The sequence below is a fragment of the Mirounga angustirostris genome, unplaced genomic scaffold (genome assembly GCF_029215605.1).
Source record: "Mirounga angustirostris isolate CCGP_5_RB_7025 unplaced genomic scaffold, mMirAng1.0.hap1 SCAF_2, whole genome shotgun sequence".
NCBI lineage: Eukaryota > Metazoa > Chordata > Mammalia > Carnivora > Phocidae > Mirounga > Mirounga angustirostris.
Window position 1 is genome coordinate 84,788,088 of NW_026991710.1, and position 23,734 is coordinate 84,811,821.

The 23,734-nt window shown below is 42.3% G+C and overlaps 2 protein-coding genes and 1 long non-coding RNA gene across 5 annotated transcripts in view; 1 reads left to right on the plus strand and 2 right to left on the minus strand.

Annotated features, from left to right (window-relative positions):
- Positions 1–1,167, minus strand: part of SLC9B2 (solute carrier family 9 member B2) — a 60,832-nt gene extending 59,665 nt beyond the window's left edge. For both annotated transcript variants that reach the window (XM_064584918.1, XM_064584914.1), the window contains exon 1: positions 943–1,167. The gene's annotated coding sequence lies outside the window, so the exon portion shown is untranslated. The remainder of the gene's footprint in view (positions 1–942) is intronic.
- Positions 52–18,549, plus strand: LOC129045981 (uncharacterized). Its single transcript, XR_008506554.2, has 6 exons — positions 52–386; positions 1,222–1,289; positions 6,022–6,121; positions 9,444–10,454; positions 12,156–12,519; positions 17,912–18,549. It is a non-coding gene; the product is annotated as an uncharacterized LOC129045981 (long non-coding RNA).
- On the minus strand, positions 2,334–23,731 carry BDH2 (3-hydroxybutyrate dehydrogenase 2). 2 transcript variants are annotated; one of them, XM_045880650.3, is made up of 10 exons: positions 23,602–23,731; positions 20,698–20,789; positions 19,719–19,797; positions 17,440–17,536; positions 15,734–15,842; positions 10,602–10,662; positions 9,517–9,630; positions 6,132–6,190; positions 5,481–5,573; positions 2,334–3,450 (listed from the first exon to the last, which is right to left on the minus strand). In XM_045880650.3, the coding sequence occupies exons 2-10, from the start codon at positions 20,767–20,769 to the stop codon at positions 3,397–3,399; spliced, it is 738 nt and encodes a 245-aa protein (XP_045736606.1). In that variant the 5' UTR covers positions 20,770–20,789; positions 23,602–23,731; the 3' UTR covers positions 2,334–3,396. The 2 variants fall into 2 exon arrangements, with proteins under 2 accessions (XP_045736606.1, XP_045736605.1); XM_045880649.3 differs by having other exon boundaries at positions 20,698–20,838; positions 23,602–23,665.
- Positions 23,732–23,734: the final 3 nt, after the last annotated feature.

Consider the following 23,734-nt stretch of genomic DNA (forward strand, 5'->3'; position numbering starts at 1 on the left):
TCCGAGGCTCCGCCTTCCCCGCACGCGCCGGGAGGCCCCGCCGAGGGAGGTCTGGGCAGGCGGCGCCGGAGCGATTCCCCGCGCCAGCCCGGGCGGTTCCGGCCCGCCGCGGCCGTCCCGCGCGCCCTCCGCTGGGTCCCCGCTCTGCGGCGCGCGGCCTTCCCGGGAGGGGGGCCCGGCGGACCACGGGCCCACTTCCCGAGACCTCGGCGCGGCCACGTGGTGTGGCAGTGGTGTCGGGCGGCCGGCCCCGGGCGCCAGGACGAGCGCGTCCCCCGGGGAACCTCGCGGGGAGCGCGGACCCCGGCGACGACGAGACCCGGGTTAGGACGCGCGGCGCCGGCTCTTCTGGAGCCAGGAGTGCAGGCCAGACAGCCAGTTGCAAGGTTTAACGTTCCCTAAACCAATTTCTACATTTTGGGTTTTAACTCCCCCTTTCAGATGTGCTTTTTTTTTTTTTTTTTTTTTTAAGATTTTATTTATTTGAGAGAGAGAGCACAAGTAAGGGGAGTGGCAGAGGGAAGGGGAGAAGCAGGCTCCCCACTGAGCAGGGAGCCCGATGTGGGGCTCGATCCCAGGACCCTGGGATCATGACCTGAGCCGAAGGCAGACACTCAACAGACTGAGCCACTCAGGCGCCCCTCAGATGTGCTTTTTACAAGTGTCTTCGCAGATGCGGTGGGAAGACAGGATTCTTTGTCTGGGTGACCAATTCGGTGGGATAAAACGCTTGTCCTCCCCCCACCTTTTTTATTGCTTCTTTAACACTGAGCCCTTCTTACCGCATCATTTTAGATTTTAACCTTCCCATCAGCAGTTTCTTTTTTCCTTTAAAACTCTCTTTCTTTCCTGTATTTTTCCGCCCTCCAAGCGAGTGTGTGTATATGCGCGTGCCCCTTTCGGGGTAATTTTCATTTCCTTCAGGAATAAAAATGGTCTTACCTGTTTTTCACTCCTTGGGCCAGTTTTAATCATTTCAAGCAAGAGGGACAACGTCAAGGAAGTGTCTCCACCAGATAGAAACACTCATTCTTGTCTCTCAGGCCCTCCTTTGTGAGTAGTATGGATGAACCTACATCCATCCAATAATCTTCAGAGCATCTAAAGTGATTACTGTATTTTCCTAAACTGCCCTTCCTCTCCTAAAGCTTGCAGAAATTTCTAGTGGTATCCAGCTTCCTCTTACACCAGGAATGGAATATATTTTTCCTTTTCTTTTAGTCATATGATCTTCACTGACTCATCACCCCATCTGATTAACATGACTTTGGAGAACATTGAACTGTTTGGTGAGATTTTACCTCTGCTTTTATTGTTTATAATGTTTTATCGTTTATAGTTAGCTAAAAGAACTAACTCTGGGGAAGCCTTTGTTAATGTTAGAACTCATTTTGTAGAATTCATCCTGTGTTTATTTAGAATTCATTTGTCATAGCTGTACATACACATGTATACTTGCTCACAGCATAAAGTACTTCATAACATACTTGTAAGCTTCAGTGTTCCATCACTTCACTTGATGAGAAGTTACAGCATTTTGATTATGAAACACCAAAAAAACCAAAAACAAAAAACCCCAAGTCATTTGGTCCAATTCCCTAATTTCACAAACCAGAAAACTAAAATCCAAGGTCAATTGGGTGACTTGGTCTAGGTCACAAAACAAGCTATCTGTGATGCAGTTGTGGACTACCTGGTCCAGAACCCCAAAGCTAATCTTATAATCAGGGACTCTTCAGGAATGCTAGTCAGTATATTCTTTGCTGTCAATTTTAACTCTTTTTCATCAACCACATAATATTCTTCCTCACATATGTTATCCTTTTATTGTCCATTTCAAGATTTTCCTTGTTAATATGAATATTAATTATAAATTAAGGTTCTAAAAGGAAAGGCTAAGAGTAAATGCTCATTTATTATCTATATGTACATCATACCATTTGATCTTTTGAAGTAGCAACAAATAAAAAACAAACATAAAACCCTAACACTAAAAGAATAAGAAAAACTTCTTCCTAATCTCTTATAGAATTATCATCCACAATTTGCTTAAGCTTTTTTTTTTTTTAAAGATTTTATTTATTTATTTGACAGAGAGAGAGAGAGAGAGAGAGAGAGCATAAGCAGGGGGAGCAGCAGAGGGGGAGGGAGAAGCAGACTCCTGGCTGAGCAGGCAGCCCAATGAGGGGCTTGATCACAGGACCCCGGGATCATGACCAGAGCTGAACGCAGACGCCTAACTGACTGAGCCACCCAGGTGCCCCACTTAAGCTTTTTCATGAAAAAAAAAAAAAAAAAAAAAAAAAAAAAAACAACAAAAAACAAAACCCAACAACGTTGTAACCATTTTTTAATTGAATTATAATTAACATACAATGCTGTATTAAGTGCAGGTGTACAACATATTGATTCAATAATTCTATACATTATTCAATGCTCACCATGATAAGTGTAGTCACCATACAATGTTATTACAATACTATTAACTATATTCTCTATGCTGTACTTTTCATCTCTGTGACTTACTTATTTTATAACTGGAAGTTTGTATTCCTTAATTCTTTTTCTATTTCATCATTCCTTGAAAATTTTATTTTCTTTAATTTTGTTTCCTATTATATGATTCACTTATATTTATTTACCCAGAGACTGTTTCTAAATTTCATGTCCTCTTACTATTAACCTGGAATTTGCTGAAAAAAATATCTACATTTAACCTAAAAAATATCACTCAAATTGCCAATACTGCTAGTTCATTATAAGTTTCTTAGGCCCATGCCAAATATCATTGCTTATTTTAAGAAAGATTTTTTACTTAAACTAAGAAGACAGTACTTAATTTTGAGTGATAACATCCGTTAAGTATAAACACTTGATTATTTTTCTTTTATATAATTGATCAACAGTATAGTTCCGAATCTAAAGTCCTTTTAATGTAAGTTACTGAAGCCAAATTCCTTCCTACCTTGTTTTCATTTATAATGGTGTGAAATTTTAAAATTAGTATCCATGTACAGACCAATGCAGAATTGTACAAAATAGTTGAATAATTTGAAATAGAAGTAAAATACAAATTAATACCTTTTTCTTAAAAACCTTCCATTTTTCATATTCCCATTTTAATTTTATATGCTTGCAAATTGTGGTTTATTTTAAAACTATTCATTTGCAGTGAGTTCATTGTCTTTTATGTCATCTCCCTACAATGATTTCAGAAGAGGTTAGAAAGAGATTAATATATTTAAAGAATCTGATTCTTGTGAACAATGACATAATTAAAAAGGGCTTGTTTTCATTAATATGCCATTAATAGGAAAGACATGAGGGGTGAATTTTCTTCATAACCAGGTTCACTGTGGACAGGAGGGGCCTGCCTTCCCAGCAAAGAGATCAAAATCACAAGCTCCAGCCTCCATCAATGATGACAGGATTACCTGTTACATAGGCAGACTGCAGTGATAAACACAAGGAGACAGAACAATTAACCAGGTTTAACACAGGTTGTGTTTCAATTTTCCCCTGACTGAGATAGCTAAACAATGTATTCATGGTAAAAGGAATACTCACCTAACAAACCTTTTAGGAAAATCTGAATTAAATTTTGGATGATTTGACACAGCAGCATGTTCTTGTGATCTGGAGTTAACTGGCCTCTGGCTAGTGTTTTAGCACAAAAGTCACATTCTAAGCAGGTGTTTGGTGTCAGAATCAGAAAATTAAGTTTAGTGATATGCAGCCACTCCCTAAATTAGGATAAAGTATAGGCTAAAATACTACATTTTCATTTTGAAATTCAGAACTATTCTAAAGTAGCTGAGTTTTATGCCATTAATAAATTTTTGAACATCAAGTGTCTGTCATAAAGTGGTCATGTCAATTACCAAACAGAATTTTTTATATAAGATATTGTATATTTAGTTGATTGAAATACATAGGTATTTCCAGGAGCTGAAGCACCCTAAATGTGTCTTTAAAATTTGTATGAATAATAATTATTACATCTGTTAAGCTATGAAAAAATATTCTACACTAGTTTCAGATATCCAAATCTGTACAAAACTAAGGGAATTTAAAAAATTACTTTTTTTTTCCATGGAATTTTTCGTTTTCCAAAGAAATAAAGCTGAAATAATCCTTGTGGTAGGGGTTTAAAAATCTTTTAACTTAAGCATGGATAGTAAATTTGTGTTCTTACTTTTACATTTATCTAAAGCCTGAGACAATGGAAGAGGCAGGAAGGAAAAACATAGTATGAGAACAGAAATTTTTAAACTTCAATCTATGAAAACTGATCAAATACAGTAGATAAACTAGGGGGTTATCAGACACTTTACCAAGAAACGACCCCAATTCCTCAAAGTTTTTTGTTTTTTTTTTTTAAAGCAAGCTTTCTGTTACATATATAGGACTCCTCTGGGTTCCTCTAAAAGTCCAAAGGTCTTTTGATTGCACATTTCAAGGCAGACCATTTCCAAATATTTGGTAACCTAAGCTCTGGCTAAACAAGGGCAGTTTAGCCCCTCAGCAGCACCTCCAAATCAAATGAGCTCTTCTGTAGATACAGAGTCAGAGAGACCACAAATGCCAATAAACTTGTTCTATTAGTAATTTGTTTAGCAATTACTGCAGCGACCAACAACTGCCGTTAACAGTCCCGAGAAGTGGTAACTTCTATCACTAAAACATTTCAACCACTGTATTTGTCACCTTCACCAACCGCCTGGTGTGTACCAAGTTACTGTAAAGAAGAGCTAACGCATCAGCAACACACCTCCTCACTTCTACCTGGGTCCCTTTCTTCCTCTCTCCTCATACACTGCAGTTCCCTGGTCATGTAACATGCAAATACATAAAACAGAGAGGGATGTTCTTGTGCTCTGTACCTTATAAATGAAGCTTCTGCTTTTGTAGTTGTGTGCCATTTAAGAATATATACAATAGCCATTAAGGAAGAAACTGGTTACTAAATAGTTGCAAAGTGGAAAGAGATAGAAATAGGAATTTCCATACGTGATGACAAGCAAGAATTCATAGAAAAAAAGAGCCAGTAGGATTCTCTTAAACTAAAAATACCAGATGCCAATTCGGTGTCTTCTAGAGACAATTACATCTGTTTAACTCTCTCCCCATTTCACCTGAAGCTCTCATAATTTTGGAGGTTCATTTCTTGACTTACGTTTAGTCAGGCTTTCCCCAATTATAATATTTGAAAGCAACTGTCTCATAAAATTGAGCAATTTAATTTTTTCAATGCCCCATGTCATTTGCTACAAGATTTAGTGACATGTAGTGTTGAATGAGGAAGAGTTGGCGGCTCAGATCACGTGGTCTGTCTTTGAGCAAATTAAATCACAACTTACCCCTATCTTGTAAATGCAACCTCTTAGCATATATATATTGCAACTCTCTAACATGACATTTTGATAAGCAAATCGTGGCCAAATGAGGATAATGAACTCCCTGGGAAGAATAGTGCTTACTTCATCAGAAGCTAAGTACACACACAGCAGGGCTATTTCTTCTGGGGTTGCAAATCTTCCAGTCTTCTGTCTCTTCAGGAAATAGTTCCGTGCCTGAGACAAGAAACCATACCAGGTATCAGTAATGTGAGGTGAAGTGTGAACTCCTCAGGAGGTCAAAGACGAGGAATCTATAGAGGTTCCAGTGGCGTGCTGCCTTGATTAATCATGTATGATACATGAGAATATCATTAATATCATTAATTGTGGACCAAGTAGGACTATGGTGACTTTCAAGATACTCAAACTATGTGTTATGTTAAACCTACACACACCTGTATCAGAGCAGTTAAAGAGGAGGGCTTTTTTTTTTTTTAATTTTTGAAACTGATAAAATACACATAATGTGTTATTTATCATCTTAACCATTTTTAAGTGTAGAGTTCAGTAGTGTTAAGTACATTCACATTATTGTGCAACAGATCTCTAGAACTCTTTTCATCTTGCAAAACGGATACTCTATACCCATTAACCAATAACTCCCTGTTCTCTCCTCCCCCAGCTCCTGGCAGCCACCCTTCTCTCTGTCTCTATGAATTTGTCTACTCTAGGAAAGGAAGAGGACACCTTTCAACCAGAAGATTTCAACACAATTTAAAATAGTAGATATACCTCTTCGGGATTTGGTCTGGCTTGTATTCTTTCTTGCAGAGATGGGCTATCAACCGTTCCTAAATCAAAGGGGGACATTCAGCTTGGTTAATTACTCAAACTGAAAAAGACATTGACAAACTTTAAACTTCTTTCAATATGACACAACCATCAGTGAAATCCTTCTCCATGACTTTGAATGATAATTTCACCTCCATTTTCTATGATTTTTAAAAATACAGATCTTAATTCCTTGTGACATGAGGCAAGGACTCTGGGTGAATTGCCCAGCATTCCTGAGACATATTTTAGTCACAGTACATTGACATGACACTTTATGGATTTTAAGCACTTTTACATGTATTATCTCAGTTCCTCCTCAGAACAACCCTGAGATGTCCATACATTCATATAAGTACTTCACCAGTACAAGAACCCAGGATGCCTTAATGATCTCAAAACCATTCTTTGCTGTCAGGTTCACTCTGGGGATCCTCAGAGATGGTGCCATGCTTGTCATGGTCCTCAGTAATTTAGATGGTTCTACATTTTCCTCATTATCTTGCCTATTTTCATTGGTTTTGAATTCCTATTTTTAATCACAGCTTCATGTTTCTCATAAAAAATATAATTTGAAATTATTTCACTTTAAAAAAAGTAAGAATGATGCTAAAATTTTTTAAAATCCCGCTTGGTTCAAGCTCCCACAGAGCAAGTTGCCCAGATTTTTTTATTAATTTATGTCATCTGTGAATTGTCTTTAGAAGGCCTTTTCTGTGGGGGGCTGACAGTTCTCTGGGCAACCACATGATACCTGTAAGGTCATAACAAATGATTTTACAGTCATACCCTCTGGTCCTGAGAGTGCCATCGGGTCGATGTTTACCAGGAAACCATTTCTCAATTTTAGCATCATTTGTCATTTCTCTGGAGAAGGTGGGAATCTTCAAAGTCAGAAAGTTCTGGCTCCTTTGTGTTTAACACCATTTCTTTAGGTCACCTGTCTCCTTTCACATTTCACCATAAGTGGGCAGCCCTTTCGACACTCAGGGTAGGAAACTGCCTTTACTAGATCACCCAGTTCATTAGGAACATTTTCTACCTTCCACATCACTGTGGGCAATAGTGTTGATAAACTTCCTGGAGCCACGTAACAAAGATTCCCTTGTACCCAGCTTCCAATAATATTTTCTTCACTTCTCTCACCCATAGCCTCCTAACAGCCCAGGATCCTACCAACAGTATGCTTAAGACACCTAAGCTTTCACTTAACAATATCCTCAAAATCCAGTTTTAAAATACAACTTTGATACCTTCCTACCACTCAGACAAGTGAGCATCATCTCTTTCATATGGCTGCTGTAAATGGCTATTAACTGAAACCACAGAGCAAGCCTATGCTTTCTACTTAGTTCCACTGTCCTGGCTCCACTGTGTCCGTGGCCCAGACTGACATGGCGTGCCCCCGTCTACACAAGCCTGGTGTGGAAGAGTTGTGACTACACCACCATCAGCACCATCCCAGGCACACTCATCCCTTGTCAGATTTTCTCTGTGACTGGCTCTTGAGTCATAGCTAGTTCCTTGTTCCAGACAGTTTGATAATATATTTTCCAATCTTCTGAAAAGTCCAGCTGCTAAAAACAACTACATTTTCCAAATCATTTTGCCATTTATTCCACTGGGTAAATGGTACCCCAAATAGCTAGAGTCAGGTGTCACCAGTGGGTATGTTAAAACCCTATATCCTCTTTTTGCCTATATCCTCTTTTTTCTTGGTGTTACCTAGGTTTACCTTTCTAGTCCAAGAAAACTTAGAACACCTCAGTCATGGATATTCTGCAGCTTGAAGGGTATTCTGTATTCCTCTTTTAAACTGATAGGTCAGCAAGGGGAGACCACGGTGGAATATATAAAAATCTTGTGTGGAACTTTCCAAATGACACATGGTTTTCCCCATCAACTCTTTCCCCAGATGCTAGCATGCACTTTAGGTTTCGAAAAGTTCCATGGGTAACTGCGAAATGCTTCTTCTCTCCAACCCCCCAATACCAGTTGTGAACCCCTGAGGGCCGCCTTGATCCTGGAAATGTGATATTTAAATCCTTTTCAGAGAAGCAGCTAGTAATTCTTCTTAGGCTCCCTTTTGGGTCAGTGGAACCCAGTGGAAGGGCATATCTAGTTCCTAGACATACCCACAGTTATTAAGAAAATAAGTTATTCCTATGAAATAAGTTACAGAATGCTTTTGTTTGGACAGATCGAATGTCCTGTCTACTAAGTTCTGCTTTTCTTCTTTCCTTTCTATGGGAGGTCAGCATACATTTTGGTAAAAAGCCAGATAGAGAAGGATAGCCTGGGTGGTTCAGTCGTTAAGCATCTGCCTTCAGCTCAGGTCACCATCCCAGGACCCTGGGATCGAGTCCCGCATCGGGCTCCCTGCTCCGCGGGAAGCTGCTTCTCCCTCTCCCGCTCCCCCTGCTTGTGTTCCCTCTCTCGCTGTCTCTCCCTCTGTCAAATAAATAAATAAACTCTTAAAAAAAAAAAAAAGCCAGATAGAGAATATTTTTCGCTTTGAGAGCCATTTATTTGGTCAATTACAACTGCTTAACTCTGCTTTGTAGCAGGAGTGCGGTCATAGCCAATATGTATGCAAACTGGGTGTGGATGTGTTCGAATACGACTGTCTTTATTACACAGGTGGTGGGCCAGATTTCTCCTGCAGCCCACAGTCTGCTGGCCCTCTTTTGATAGCATCAAAGAGGGTGTTAACCCCTCCTTTTTATTTATGGGTCACCCCAGGTGATTGACAAGACTCAGTAGCTCCCTACGTTCTGGGAAGCTGCTCTTACTTTCTTCCTGTGGTCCTATGAGCATGGTCTACTTTCCATCTTTCCCCTGACAAGGGCATGTCTGGTCTGCTTCCTAAACACCAAGCTCTGGCCAGTTGTGTGTCTTGGCCATGAGATTTGGAATTGTTCCACACACATGAATACCATTTAAACCCTTTGCATCTGTGGTTCCTTCCTAATGACTAAGAATCTCGTTCCCAACCTACTGTTGGACTGTTATCTTTTTTTTTTTAAGATTTTTATTTGAGAGAGAGTGAGAGAGAGAGAGAGAGAGAACAAGCATGAGAGGGGGAGGGGCAGAGGGAGAAGCGGGCTCCCTGCAGAGCAGGGAGCCCGACCTGGGGTTCGATCCCAGAACTCCAGGATCATGACCTGAGCTGAAGGCAGACACTTAACCATTTGAGCCACCCAGGTGCCCCTGTTGGACTGTTATCTTAGTAAGCCTAGACCCTTGTTCATTTGAGCTTTTCCCCAATGACAGGATCCAATACAACGTGGTAAACAAGCTCCCGTGGATGGGTTGCGCAGTGGCAGCCCTGTGGTGCCCGCCTCACCTGGACACACGCAGTTGCACCTGATCCCCTGCTGGATGAAGTCTGTGGCCACGGACTTCGTGAGGCCAATCACAGCCGCCTTGGTGGCGCTGTACACACATCTGTTCATAACTCCTGAGGTGAAAGGAAGACTCAACAATCGAAGGAACAAAACAACAGTCTCCTTGAGGAAGGGAACACAACTGACTGTCCCCAGGAACCACTGTCCTGTTTCCTGCCATCCCACCCTTTTTAAAATTTGGTGTCAGGTTTTCTCCCTGCAGAGGGCCGGTTTCTGACTGTGGGAAAATAATATCGTTCCTGGCACAACTCAGTCGAGACTGAGGGTTGAGAACCTGCACTTAGGTGATGGCAGCGGTCTTAGGTTTTCATCATCGGTGGGCAGAACCCTTGGGCGGATTCCAAAAGAGAATCAGGGGAAAGAACAACAGAACAAACACCAGACCAAAAAACGAAGAGGCCTGTGGCCTCTCTGCCTTCCTGTCTTGGACAGGCTTACGGGTGTTCTTGAGTTGAGGAGGGACGCCACCTCCGCGGTAACTCTTTCATTTGAAGTGTGCAAGTCCGTCTGCCGGACTGTGATGTCATTTCCATTTGGCACTGCAGTCCCGGCTCTTGGACTTGACTTGTGTTTGGGGCCCAGATCAGCCGACCTGGGGAAGCACTCCCCCATATCAGTGGTGCCAGCGCTTTGCACAAACCCGGCTGGTAATACTGTCACACTGCAGAAGATGTGCACTTGCCCGACCCTCCCCCTTGTGGACTGTGAGGGGCACATAGCGTTCGATACATCTTTCTTGGCTAATTAAATGGATAAATATTTCCTTCTTCCAGCTTGATTTTCATGTTCACATCCATTAGAAGGAATACAAGGAAGGGCAAATGAAACAAATTTATTTTTTACGACTGGTTTACAACGAAGGCAAAAAAGACTGACAGTAAGGAACTTAATACCAATTTTTTAAAAAGTGGTTTTGAAGTTATGTGTGGGCTTTATAATCTCTGCTATGCTCATTGCAAAAACCCACAGCTCGTGAAGGTACGGGGGTCTGTGCATCGTGATTCCCAGAGGAAAACAGACCTACCTTTGACGCTGGATGCCACAGACGACATGTTGATAATGTTGCCAGATTTCTGTGCAAGCATCTGCCAAAACAAAACAAATACAAAAAAAAAAAAAAAAAAAAAAAAGCCACTCTGTAAGATAAGAATGCGACCTCTTTAGAAGATTTGCATTTACTTATGGTTTGCAGAAGCATCTTATTAGCTATTAACATGAAGCTCTGTTAGGCAGTCTTAACAGTCTCACCCAGTCATTACGCACTCACTGGCAGGAACATTTCCCAGGGGGATTACCGCCTTCCTTTGGCACAAAAGCATCAGCAAGACCAAGAAGGAACTCTGAGCTAAATGAAAAGTTAATGAACATTAATTGTTACTTTGTATTCCTGCCGTTGGAAAACTCTTACTTTGTTTGACACATGTTTGTTGAAGACGTACTATGATCAGATACAGTGGTAGGTCCAGGAGTTTGGAAGATAAATGACACACTCCCTGCCTATAGAGAGCTGCCGGCTGACTGGAGGGGTTGACATAACCAGCATCTGGCAACAGACGGCAGAGACCTCCAGAGAGGGGAATCGGGGTGGCGGGAAGGGACCAGTCCAGGTTGCGGGACACTCAGAGGAGTGTTCCTAAGGAGGAAAGAGGTGGGCTGATTTTTGAAAACCAAAGTATTAGCCAGAAAAATAGAAAGGTATTTTAAGAAGCAAGAACCACACGTATTGAGGCTGTATCATGGAACTGGAAGGAAGGGATGGGTCTGGTTGGAATGCTAGGCGTGGGAGGAATGAGGCTGCAGAGGCCAACGGGAGCTAAGTTTAGGAATTTGGGCATTACCCTGAGGGCAGTGTGGTGGTGACAATGAGGGGTTTAATGCAGAGCAGCGGCATGTTTATATCTGGGGAATACTAAGATTACTTCGGCACCGTGTTGAGGAGACCCACTGGAAGCTGATAGAGTGATTTCGGAAAGGACTGATGAAAGCAGAGATGCAGAAATGTCTGTGGGCAACAGGGGTGGAGATGGTTTAGGTAGTAAGTGCAGGACGTGGTAAATGGTTATACGCAGTGAGGCCTGCCTCCCTCATTGAAGAAATGTTTCCTAAGAACACTTCCCTCAGAATTCCCCCAAAGTGTGAAGGTCTGAAGACGAGGGTCTGTGGCTGTCTTGTCCTCCTACATGGTACACAGTAGGTGGACCATACACTGTGATGAATCAAAATCTCTTGAGGTGCTAGTTCTTTTTTAATTAATTAATTTATTTAGAGAGAGCTTGAGTGGGGGTAGGGGCAGAGGGAGAAGGAGAGAGAGAATCTTAAGCGGACTCCCTGCTGAGCGCAGAGCCCTACAAGGGGCTTGATCTCACAACCCTGAGATCATGACCCGAGCTGAAATCAAGAGTCAGATGCTTAACCGACTGCGGCATGCAGGCACCCTGAGATGCTAGTTTAAAGTGCAGGTTGCTGGGCCCTGCCCCAGACCTAAACGAATAATATAATGAATAAAAAAGCTACTAGGAATTAAAAATGTTTTCAGATGAACGTATACTTAAGTATAACATGTATGTGTGTTTTCCAGGGCATGTAGGTAGGTCCGGAGGCATGGAGACCCATGAATGCTTTGGGGGCAGGAGCAACACCTGAAGAGCACTCCTGCCCAATGGGCACTACCTTCTCATTGAAATCAGGCTTGGAGGATGACCATAAACAAGGCGGGGCTGGTGGACACGGAGAGTGGTCAAGAGTTATAACAAGCGCTGGGAGGAAATGGAAGACCACCACCAGAGAACAGAGGAAGGAAGAGCAGGACATGCTGTGCCATGAAAGTAAAGTAAAAAGTTTCTAAGAAGAAAGCGTCTCAACAGTCAGTGTAGAGGGAGAAGTCGCTTCTGCTTCGGTGAGTTGCTCTAGCCGCTTTCAGACCAAGAGGTGCAGGAATGGAGGTGAGTGACTGGTCCAGGGAAGAGGCTGCCAAGATGATAGGTCTCCCTATAGTATTCCCTTCCTTTCTGTTTTGATACTTAGTTACTATTTGCATCCAAGAGCAGAGAGTAAAACAACCTAAGGCATTGTGTTGGATGGATTAAAGAGTGCAAGGGGAGGCTGAGGCGAGCCAACCAAGTCAAGGACAGCAGCAGGGGTGAAAGTATTGAACCCAACTTGTTTGTGCGATAAACAGGATCATATGAAATGGGGTCCTCAGAAAAAAAGACCAGGAAAATTAGTCAAGGCTTGAAAACAAAGCCTTAACATTATTCTTTCTTACCCAACTTTGCAAATAACCCATTTTTACTTATTTTTAATTTTTTTCCAGTTTTATTGAGCTATCATTGTCATATGTAACCTGTTTTAGTACCTATAGAATACATATACCCCAACTGAATATATAAAGATGAGCTATGAAGTAAGCTCAGTCTCTCATCTTCAGAAATGCAGCAATTCCTCAGGCAAAACTTTAGAATATAGTCACGAGGAGACGCTAGTGCTGCCCCTGACACTTGTTCCATCCATTCGACCAGGTCTGTCTGCTGGTTCTAGAGCCCTGTCCTTGCCTCCTTCCATGAGGTCTTCTCCACACCAGCTCAGTGCCTGCTGGTAGAGTGTGCGTGCTCCTCCTGACTCCCCATGCGACAGCCCTCTCTGGCAAATACGACTTGGCAACTATAAAGTGAAGTGCCTAGTACGTGGTGATCCTCCATATGACTGACCTCCCAGAAGCTCAGGGAGGGGCTAAGAAAGAACTCTGAAAAACTCCCTCTAGCTGTAGATCTAGTTAGTCCTACCCTAACCCAGCTCTTCTGTCCCCACTGAGCTCAGCTCCTAAACCTGGCAGACCTTGGTTTCTTGGGTCTTCGGTGATTCCATGTCTGACCTCTACCTGGACTGACGACCTACATTCATTTATTCATTCAACAAATACTTGCCAAAGCACCTCTATGTGCTAGAGAATCTTTTAAGATACAGCAAAAGGGAGAAACCTCCACATAGCCGAGACTTTCCTGACTTCGGACTCTGCGCTGACCTCTTCTTACAGTATTTTCAACTTGTTCTTTGCCTTTTGACTTAAATTCCAGTCTTGGAATGGTTTTCAGTATGTCTACCCATGAACAAAAATTTCCAAAAGTGTTTCTATGTTCTGACCACCTGACTTTTCAGGTCTGCCTGGACTCTAAATCCTGGCTTCCCCTGGAAAGTTCTAACCTGGAAATGTGCATCACAGTTAATGAACCCAGAGGATCCGACAGGGATCGTGTAATTTTTTCACCCTTGTTTTAAATAGAATAGAACACAAGTGCCATCTCCCACAGTGCATGGTAAAGGAGGGGCAGTGTTCAGGCTGTGAAGCCAGAGTCCGAAATCTGGGGTCAGGCTGGTTACTGTCACTTTCAGAAGTGGCATCGACTCCTTCTGATTGCCCATCCCAATCATTACTATCTCTTGGGATGTTTTACAAATGGGTGTTATTGGCTCATATGGATTATTGTTAAGATGCTTTAAATCATAGGTAAACTCACTAATTTGCAAGTTAGTGTTTGATATTTCAAAAGTTAACGCTTATTGACAAGTTTAAATTTCAGCTCCACTGGACTATATCCCACCCTTGCTGCCTTCATTCACATTTGTAAAGCATTCCAGACATGAAGTAGGCTGGTTATGCACACGTGACAGCTTACCCCCTGTGACCTAAGCTTTCTCCTTTTACCAGAGCCTCTGCTTCTCTCCCATATTCTAGGATCAGTCTTCAAAAAAAAAAAAAATAATCCAAGTTCCAAATAACATAGATTCTCATGAACTCCAAATAAGCAGAAAAAATGAGATTTATATTAAAAAAATTTGCTAGTGCAACATCCCATGGACCCACTGAGAGATCCTTTCTAGGTGCTAAACAAGCAGATCAAAACAAATTCCTTTGTTTCCAAGTCAGGTTTTCCTAATTTTCCTTTTGATGTTCATCTTGACATTAGGTTGAATGTTTAGAGCAAAGCATCGGCCCTGCGTTGCCATTAGAAAGCTCTTCTCTGTGCTGGGTTGGCAGCATTCGGTATGTCTGTCATCTAATCTGGCTGGGATGGAAGAGAAGAATGCTCCTCTGCATTTCACTAGGGTTCAGTTGACAACCTTGGACTGAGCTAGTTCTGTGATACTCAGTCAACCCTTTTCATTGTCTGAGCTTGTGCTGTCTGCTTACTCTTGGCTTGTCAGTTCATTTGAACTCAATGTTTTTCATATTTACACTCCCCTCTCCCCAGAACGCCTAGTGCGCACTTTATGTCAAAAGGCATTTAACGCTTGTTTGTAAAATAAAATGAAGAACATTGATGAGCTGTGTGAAGGCTGTGGAATTCAAGGGTAGCCGACTCAGGAGGCATGCTCTCTCTTTAGCATACACTGGCTCTCACCTCTCTGGTACCTCTGTGGCTCAGCTAAAAACAAGGAGAGTATCAGGGAACAGAAAAGCAATGGGGGTACGTCTATCCTGAGAGCATGTGCCTAGATACTGAAATTCAAGAAGGGGCCCAACTTCCAGGGTTCAGATCCTACTCTACCCACTTGATAGTTATGTGACCTTGGGCAAGTTATCTCACCTCCCAGTTTTATCCTCTGTACAGTGGATGTGATAAAGTAGTACCTACCTCATCACATTCTTCTGGTTCTGCATGCCTCCTTGCTGTCCCTCTCCCTGGGACCCTTTTCCGAATATACCTGAATGGCTAGCTCCCTCATTTCACTTAGACCTCTATGAAAATTCCAGCTTCTCAGTGAGGCCCTCCTGGACTTTACTGATATCCTAGCTTCTTTTTCTTCGTAGTACTTCTAATCACTCCCCAAGTTATATGTCTCATTACCCATTATCCTGTCTCCTCAAAAATGGGGTCTCCCTTATAGAAGGGACTTTGTTTAGTTTTCTGATGTGTCTTCTGCATCTAGAATGAGGGAGACCTGCAAATAGAAAGTGCTTAATATTTCTTGACTATTTCTTAACTGGAAGGTTAAATGAGTTAATTTATATTAAATGCCTTGATATAAATGTTCAGTACAGGTTTGTCATTATATTAGCTACTGTCACTCTTTGGCACATGTGAGGACCCTTTCTCGGTGCCCAGTGCGGAGACCTACTTATCCAGTGGTGCTTATCCTAGTGGTGGTGGTCCTTACTTTAGGAAGAAATGCCTTGATCATCAAGTACATGCTGCGGACATTGAGATTCATCGAGAAGTCCCAGTCTTTCTCCTCGCAGTCCAGGATGGTTCCGTGATGGACAAAACTGGAAGAGGGATTGATCAGTGGGGAAAAATGATCATTTAAGAAGATTTGTATTCCATTTCCTTACCATTTTTTTATTGTCGTACAATGAGACCATTGACCCTTCCCTTATGAAGATTTTAACAATTCGGAATATCACTTAGTACATTAGGTTAATGAGTATCTAACAACTTAAGCTAAATACATTTATTTGAAAACAACATCCTTCTTCTAAAAGAGAAAGGCAAAAGTCTGAGGCCACCCAACATAAGAATCTGGGCAGCAACTGCACGGGAAATATCAAAAACAAACGTGAGCCTAGGACGCCCGCCCTGACTCCTACTTCAGGAGCTATAGTGCCCTCTGGTGGCACAGATTTAGTGTTTTCAAAGAGAAAATCAAATTGCAAGGAAAACCACTGTCTGCACATTTCAGGGTAGCAAAGAAATACTGCTATCATACGGTTCTAACATACTGAGTAAACAGAGCAGAACAAAACAAAACTTCAAGCAGGCTTCACTCCTTGTCAAGTCACACTCGTAAATAACCTGCTCATCCTTCGTATGACAGCAAGAACCACATGCTCTACTTCTATATCCCTTATGTTGCTGAAAATTTAATGTGAAGATGTTCAAAAACTAATTTCCTAACTGATTTTTTTTTGGTCATGGCTCTCAGTATATTCTCATATAAGGGATGAGCAGTTTATAAAATAGATTGCCATATATTGTTGCTTTAATTTAATTTCCACACAATGTCACATATGACAAACTATAGATGGACTTTTTTTTTTTTTTTTTTTTGCTCTGAAGCATGATTAGGAAGAACAAAAATATATTAGGAGGCTCTGGAACTTTTCTATCAATGCGGCATTACAAATATAACACTCCATAAGAAAAGGGGAATGTCACTTAGTTCCGGTGTGAATGTCCATTGTGCTCACCTCTACTGAGCTGCTCCTGAGTAGGAAAACTGCTAGCGCTACCTGTCGTCTGTGTGGTGGGTCCAGTTCCAGTCTCCCCACATTCGCACCTGATTCAGCATGTTGGGTACCACCCCAGTAAGTTCAATTAAGCCACTCTCTTTGTGCTCTCTACAGAAGTGTAACACGTAGACTTCTTCTGCTGGGTGGGGCTCATTGTCCCGATAAGAAACCCTGGGCTTGGGAGGTGTGTGGAGGACTGGCTAGAATGTTGTGCCAAAAAAATGGGGAACACCTGCATTTCAATAGGCTGAGTACTTGGTTTCTGGTAAATATGCTTTGTTTTAAAGACATCTACTGGAAAACAGTTTTTCATTTTATTTTATGTCTTAGTGGCGCATCCACAACCAGTCCATTGGTGTGAGCTGTTACCAGCCTTAAGAAGAGCAACAGGTCTGGATTACTACCAGTGCTCTTGAGTTGACCATAATTTCCCTTAGGACTCAAGCCCGTGTCCACTTCTATGGCTTTCTCACCTGCTGAATCTCAGAATAAAAATTCTGTCTAAACTCTAGCTGTATTTCCTAAGAAATATATAATGGTCTGTGATGAATAATTTTGCCATATTGTCAAAAGTGATTAAATAAGTCATAGAAAACTTTCTGTAAGGACAGTGAAATTAAAAAGTATGAATTACCCAGCAACATTAAAGAGAACATCAAGTCTCTCAATTTCATTGGCAAACTGGTCAATTTGTTTCTTCTTTGTGACGTCAAGGGTCCGAATTTGAATACCTGAAAAATAAAACAAGGACACGATTTACCTTTACTCATAAAAATGTTTAGCCTTGAAGATTTACTTCACTGAAATGTGAAGACTGTAATATTTGTCCAGTTAGGCTTCACAGGATTGATGGCCATTAGTAGGGTCTTAGAAATCTCAAAATCTTATTAGTAAAAATCTTCAAGTCCTCCCCATCTTGAGCTCTGTATCAGATGCCTCTCAGTAAGCCAGCAGTAAGACCTGCAAGTGGGTTCTCTCCAGCGTTTCCTTTCCCCAGAGGTTGAATCACTGCTACAGTGATGTTGAATTCTGTCTGAGGTGCGGTGAGCTAAGAGATTGTTTCTATTTGTGCCCTTTACCTTTAAGTCAATTCTTTTATTTACTAGAAATGACTTTGTTGGTCATGGGTATCATCACTTACGTCTGGACTAAACTGCAAGAAGAAACGAGAGGCCAGAAGAAGAGATGAAAACACTGACCGTGAGAGATCTGGTGCGGGATCTGAGAGAGACACGCTGTACTAGCTACTAAAAAAAAAACAAAAACAAAAAACCAAACCAAAACAAAACAAAAACCCTAAACCAACAAATAGGCTTTTTGGTCATTTTTATGATTTTAAAAATAATATGGTTTATTTTATTCTTCCCTTTTGGATATAGAAAAGAAAGATTATAAATGAAGAAGGGGAAGACTAAAATTGAGCTTCAGAAGAACTTCCTTTGCTTTGTGCTTTTCTAGGACAGCAGCTTCCCTTAGACTTGTTGAAATGGTATCTCCACACGGTCTAATTCAGTTAACTGATTCAGTGAACTCAGTTGTGTTTGATCACGTAGTCAGTTCTATTTTGCCAAAACAGTTAACTTTCAAATGAGTTCTATGTCCTGATTTCTTTCTGAGTAACGCCAATTGAAGCCCTCTGATGGTGGAATTAAGGTTCGGTGTGGTGCAGTGAGGGACAATATGCACCCAAACAAGTTAATCTCTTACAGTTTCTGATCATGATGTGATTTCAAGGCTGAGCTGTCTCCAGTATGAGCATTTGAAATGCAGCTAGTCTGAACTGAAATGTGCTGGAAGTGTAAAGTACACGTGCATTTCAAAGATTTGGTATAAGAAATGTAAAATATTGCATTTTTTATACCGTGTATGTTAAATTTTTTTTACTGTGTAAATTTTTTTAATACTGTGTATGTTAAAATTATAATATTTTAGATGTAGTGAATTAAGTATATTATTAAAATTAACGTCACCTGTGTCTTTTTACTTGTTAAATGTAGCCACTAGAAAATTTACAATTGCATATGTGGCTCACATCATGTTTCTGTTGGACAGTGTTTCCCTCACGGAGAGGCACTCAAGTGGAAAGTCATCATTAAAAGTTAACGATAAGGGGGGCGCCTGGGTGCCTCAGTCGTTAAGCGTCTGCCTTCGGCTCAGGTCATGATCCCAGGGTCCTGGGATCAAGCCCCACATCGGGCTCCCTGCTCGTCAGGAAGCCTGCTTCTCCCTCTCCCACTCCCCCTGCTTGTGTTCCCTCTCTCGCTGTGTCTCTCTCTGTCAAATAAATAAAATCTTTTTTTAAAAAAAAGTTAACGATAAGGGATGCTGGGTGGCTCAGTTGGTTAAGCATCTGCCTTTGGCTCAGGTCATGATCCCAGGGTCCTAGATATAGCCCCAAATCGGGCTCCCTGCTCAGTGGGGAGCCTGCTTCTCCCTCTGCCTCTCCCCCTGCTTGTGTGCTCTCTCTGAGAAATAATGAAATAAAAGCTTAAAAAAAAAAAGTTAACAATAACAGGGGCGCTTGCTTGACTGGCTCAGTTGGTAGAGTGTGCAACTCTTGACCTCTGGATCATGAGTTCAAGTTCCACCTTGGGCTAGAGCATACCTAAAAACAAAAAGTTAGCAACTGTTAAATTTAAACATGTAATTTTGTAACTGAGGACTGAATCCTTCAACATGTTGCATAAATAAAATATTTTAGGTATACATCTTAGAATGTTGTTTATACATTTAAATATATAGATTTTTGTCTGTAGGTTTGCACAATATAGATTTGATATCAGAGAATCAGGCTCTAAAGAGAAGGCCAGTGGAACTGAGTGGGTAAGGAATTTTCTTTCAGCATCTGAGCACTATTGCTTTATAATACTTTGCAGAGTCTGAATCCCAAGTTCACACTGCCAACTTGCTTACCGGGGTACTCTTCTAGTTCCTGAAGTTTGGACTCATTGATATCCGTAGCGATGACTTTGGCACCTTCTCTTGCAAAAGCCTGGGAGACACAATATACAAGTAAATCCTTTGTTTATTTGATTTGATTCCATTCTCATGAATGGAAAGTCAGTTAGGCTTTCCCCCTTATCTTATTTTCATTGTTTTCCCTATAAAATAGATGGAATTTCAAGCTCTCTACTCTCACTTCACCCTTCCCGTTGTTATTATTTTTATCATTAATTAGGACAACGTGACATACATTGTGCTTGTCATCTAACTTTGTCCCTTTAAGCATTATGAAATAAAATCGTGTTTTTAAAAACTAGTTAATCTCTTACTGTTACTGACACCTCTCAAAATACTATTCTGTGATGTGATAGCCTGTATTTCATTTCTGAGCAAGTTTTTATTATTTTCCACTTCTTATATTCCAAATAATAAGAGAAAATGGGTTATTTCAACACTTTTTCTCCTCAGACTATACTACTGTTTTCATAAGTGTCAAATACTTTCATTAAAGTCAATACTTCAAATGCATTAATTAGCTCAGGTGGGGGTTATAATGTGCAAGAAGTTGGTATAAATTGGAAGGTAAAGGTAACCTGATAGTCTTGTAACTCTAGAGTCCTCTACCTGAATCGATGTAATTTCAGAAACCTATGCATTCCCGTAGGGCCCCTGCAGTAAATATATCATAGTGCAGAGAAACTGAGGCAGAGGAAGACGTCTCTCAGAGTCGGAGGTTATCAGTGATGTCACATAATAAACATGGGAGGTGTTCATGCCTTCATCTTTTCCCCGGGGGTCAGGGATAGCGACTTTTCTTTTTGTAACTTAAGACAACAGAAGCACAAGATAAACAAGAAAAAAAAAGTAGAGCAGAATTAAATGACCATGGGATCTGTCCACATAGTTCAATACCTCAAAGTTAGTAGGCAAACCACAGATGACAACTTACTATGGCAGCTGCCCGGCCAATCCCCTGAGCGGCAGCTGTCAGCACGATGACCTTCCCATCAAGTCGACCCATAATGGAACCTGCGGCTTAAGCTACAGACACGTATTTAATGGCTGAGCACCTGGTCCTGTGCAGCGATGTCTAGAATGAACAGTTCAGTGAACTCTTTAAGAACTTAATGACAGCATTTCTGTACAAATCGTCCCATCATCTGAATTCTCCAAGAATGCTGACTCCAGATACCTAGCTGGGTATTATCAAAAACATTTAGCACAACCCACTGAAGTGATACATTGGACTTTAATCCACCAATTGGTTTCTTGAGTACTTAGAGAAGACAGCATCTGATACTGATAGAGCAGGGGCGGGAGTCCTTCCCCTCACTACCACCACCATTGTCCCCACTGTCCCTATATAAAAACTGTTACAGCATTGTATGTGTCCTTACTAGTGGGGGGTGCTTCTTGATTTCTCTGCTGTAAACTTTTGTTGGGGTTTGCACTACCAATTGTCTATGGCTTTTCCTTGTCACTAGAAAGATTTCATGGTTGGCCTCAGAGTCATTGAACAAAAGAGCTGGAAAATCAAATCACGTCCGGTACTCCTATTTTATAGATGAGAAAAGTGATCTGACTTGCTCTCAAGGTCACAGACCCAGTTAATGACAGAGCCAGAACTAAGCTCAGGCCTCCTGACTCCTTTGCTATGTGAAATTTCACCCCACAATGCTGCTGATCCTCTCCTGAAGTTTCAGCGTGCTACCAGCAGTAATTTTCAGAATGGAGGACTGAGAAATTCTGACCTAGGGAAAATAAGATATGCATAAGATATTTGGTTCTTGGACGGTAGATCGCAGGATGAGAGGGAATGGCTAATGATGAGGTTGGGGGTAGTTGAGTCAAATGATGATCAACTGAGGCCGTCTTCAAGGAACTGAGTACATTTTCTCACCCCACTGTCCTTAATGGGTGCCTCTGATCTCACAAGTCACACAATGGCTGCTTTGTCCCAAGGCATCACATCCCCATTCCAGGCAAAAAAAAAAAAAAAGAAAAAGAAAAAAGAAAAAGAAAAAAAGAAAAAGGTGGTTGGGAGGTGGTGGTGGGAAATAAAAGCCAAAAGGCTTCCAGAGTGTCCTCACTTTCTTCAAGAAGCAAGGCTTCCTCAGAAATTCCAATCTTCATTTCACAGGCCAGCTCTAGCAGCAGGCGCTAGGAATTTGAGAGTTTTGTTTTCTAGCCTCTATAAAGAGAAAAGCTGGGGCGGGGGGGGGGGTGGGTAGCGAGCCCACTTAAATGGCACATGTACAGATAACCTACACAATCACCCTGCTCACCTGCCTAATAAAGTACAGGTAGCTAGCTAGTCTTGCCTAGAGGACTCACATGATCTAGTCCATTCTGTTGGAACCTATCTCTGTTCTCCCCAGCCAACCTTGGCTTTTTGCTGTAACCAAGCCTCGGGGCTTTATCTAAGCTCGGAATGCCGAGGGGCCAGTTAATCCTGTGGGCAATGGGCACCAAAGGACTGATGCAAAGAGTGTGACACAAGCAGACACGTATTTCAGAAAGACCACTGTGGAGCAGTCCCGGCGGGGGTCGGGGGCTGGTTTCCTGGGGAGGGTGTGCTGTGGCCTGAGGGGCCACCGGTGAAATTGCGGGGAGGGAGGGGATGGAGACGGGAGCAGGACGAGCGCAGCGGTTCAGACAGGAGGCTGCGCCTGGACACCAGTGCACTACCTTCAAAGGGATCGTGCGGTCTGCGCCGTGTCCCGAGGTGTGAACTCAAACCTAGGCCTCGGATTGCAGGTCCAAGAGAAGACCTCGTGGGTCGCGCTGTTCCTGCGGTCTCGGGCGGGCGCCCTCTAGGTCCGCGCGCGGCCGCGCGGGCTGTGCGCCGAGGCCGTGCGCGAGTTCGCACCCACGCGAAGGCGGTCCCACTTTGCGGGACACAGACAGAGACCTTGCGGACCCTCCGGCCACCGCACGGCCCTGCCGGCGGCCCTCGCTCCCAGCCCCGCGGTGGCTGGGGCCTCCCTCGGGGGGTCGGACGGCCGGTTCTCTCATTTCCTCTGGCACCAGCATTTTCTCTAGTACACGCTTGCACGCTTAACTCTGTGTTGGAGTTTTGCTTCTCAGAGGGCCCCACTAACAAGCGGCTCCAGGGACCTGCTTGCAGCTTCACCAGTGATGTTCTCGGAGCAAGTCTGCATTTGTTATGCGCCCCGGAGGCTGAGCTTTTACAGTGCCCGACTTCCACTGATGCCAGGGAGTTGCACGGTTTTGTTTTGCTTTTTTTTTTCTTTATTCTTACACGAGTGATACATTTTCACTTTAAACACGTAAAGAGTTAAGAGATATATATGCTTTAGAAAGTAAGAGACTCCAATAACCGCCCCCCCCCCCATCTTGGGCATGGTGTATTAAAAAGCTATTATTTTGCCCCCCGTCGTTGCATGGCACGGAAGGCACGTACCAAAGGTTTCCCCAGGAATCGCTGACACCGCAGAGGCGCTTACTGAACAACTGCTCAAGCACAGAGCAGCCGCTTCGCTCACTCTGAAATCTCCTCCTCGCTGGCCTTGTCTTTCTGGGGCCAAATTTTGGGGCCGAAGCCTCACTGCTGCAATAAACTACACTATCAAACTAAAATGAATTTATTTGGGAAAATGAGGGCAAGCGTGACCTGAAATGGGAAAATGAGGCAACTCTCAATAAATGCAACGTGAAAACCACACTGAGAAACTTACATATACCAAAACTTCAAACTTGTTAAAAACACACCCTTATCTTGATCTAACTGCTAAGATTAATCTTGAAATAGGTACCTTGCAGAACAAAGCAAATCTAAACCTCCCCCTTTCCCAGTCTGAAGTGTCATTTAAAAAATATTAGGAAAACTTACTTTAGAGCAGCAAGTGGATGTCGTCCTCCAGATCCCTGGGCGAGCAACAAACTTGAAACCTTTGTACAGAAGCAAGTCAGGCGCTTAATAATGCATGTCGGGATTTGTAGTTTCCTCCAGTTTTAAGAAAAGG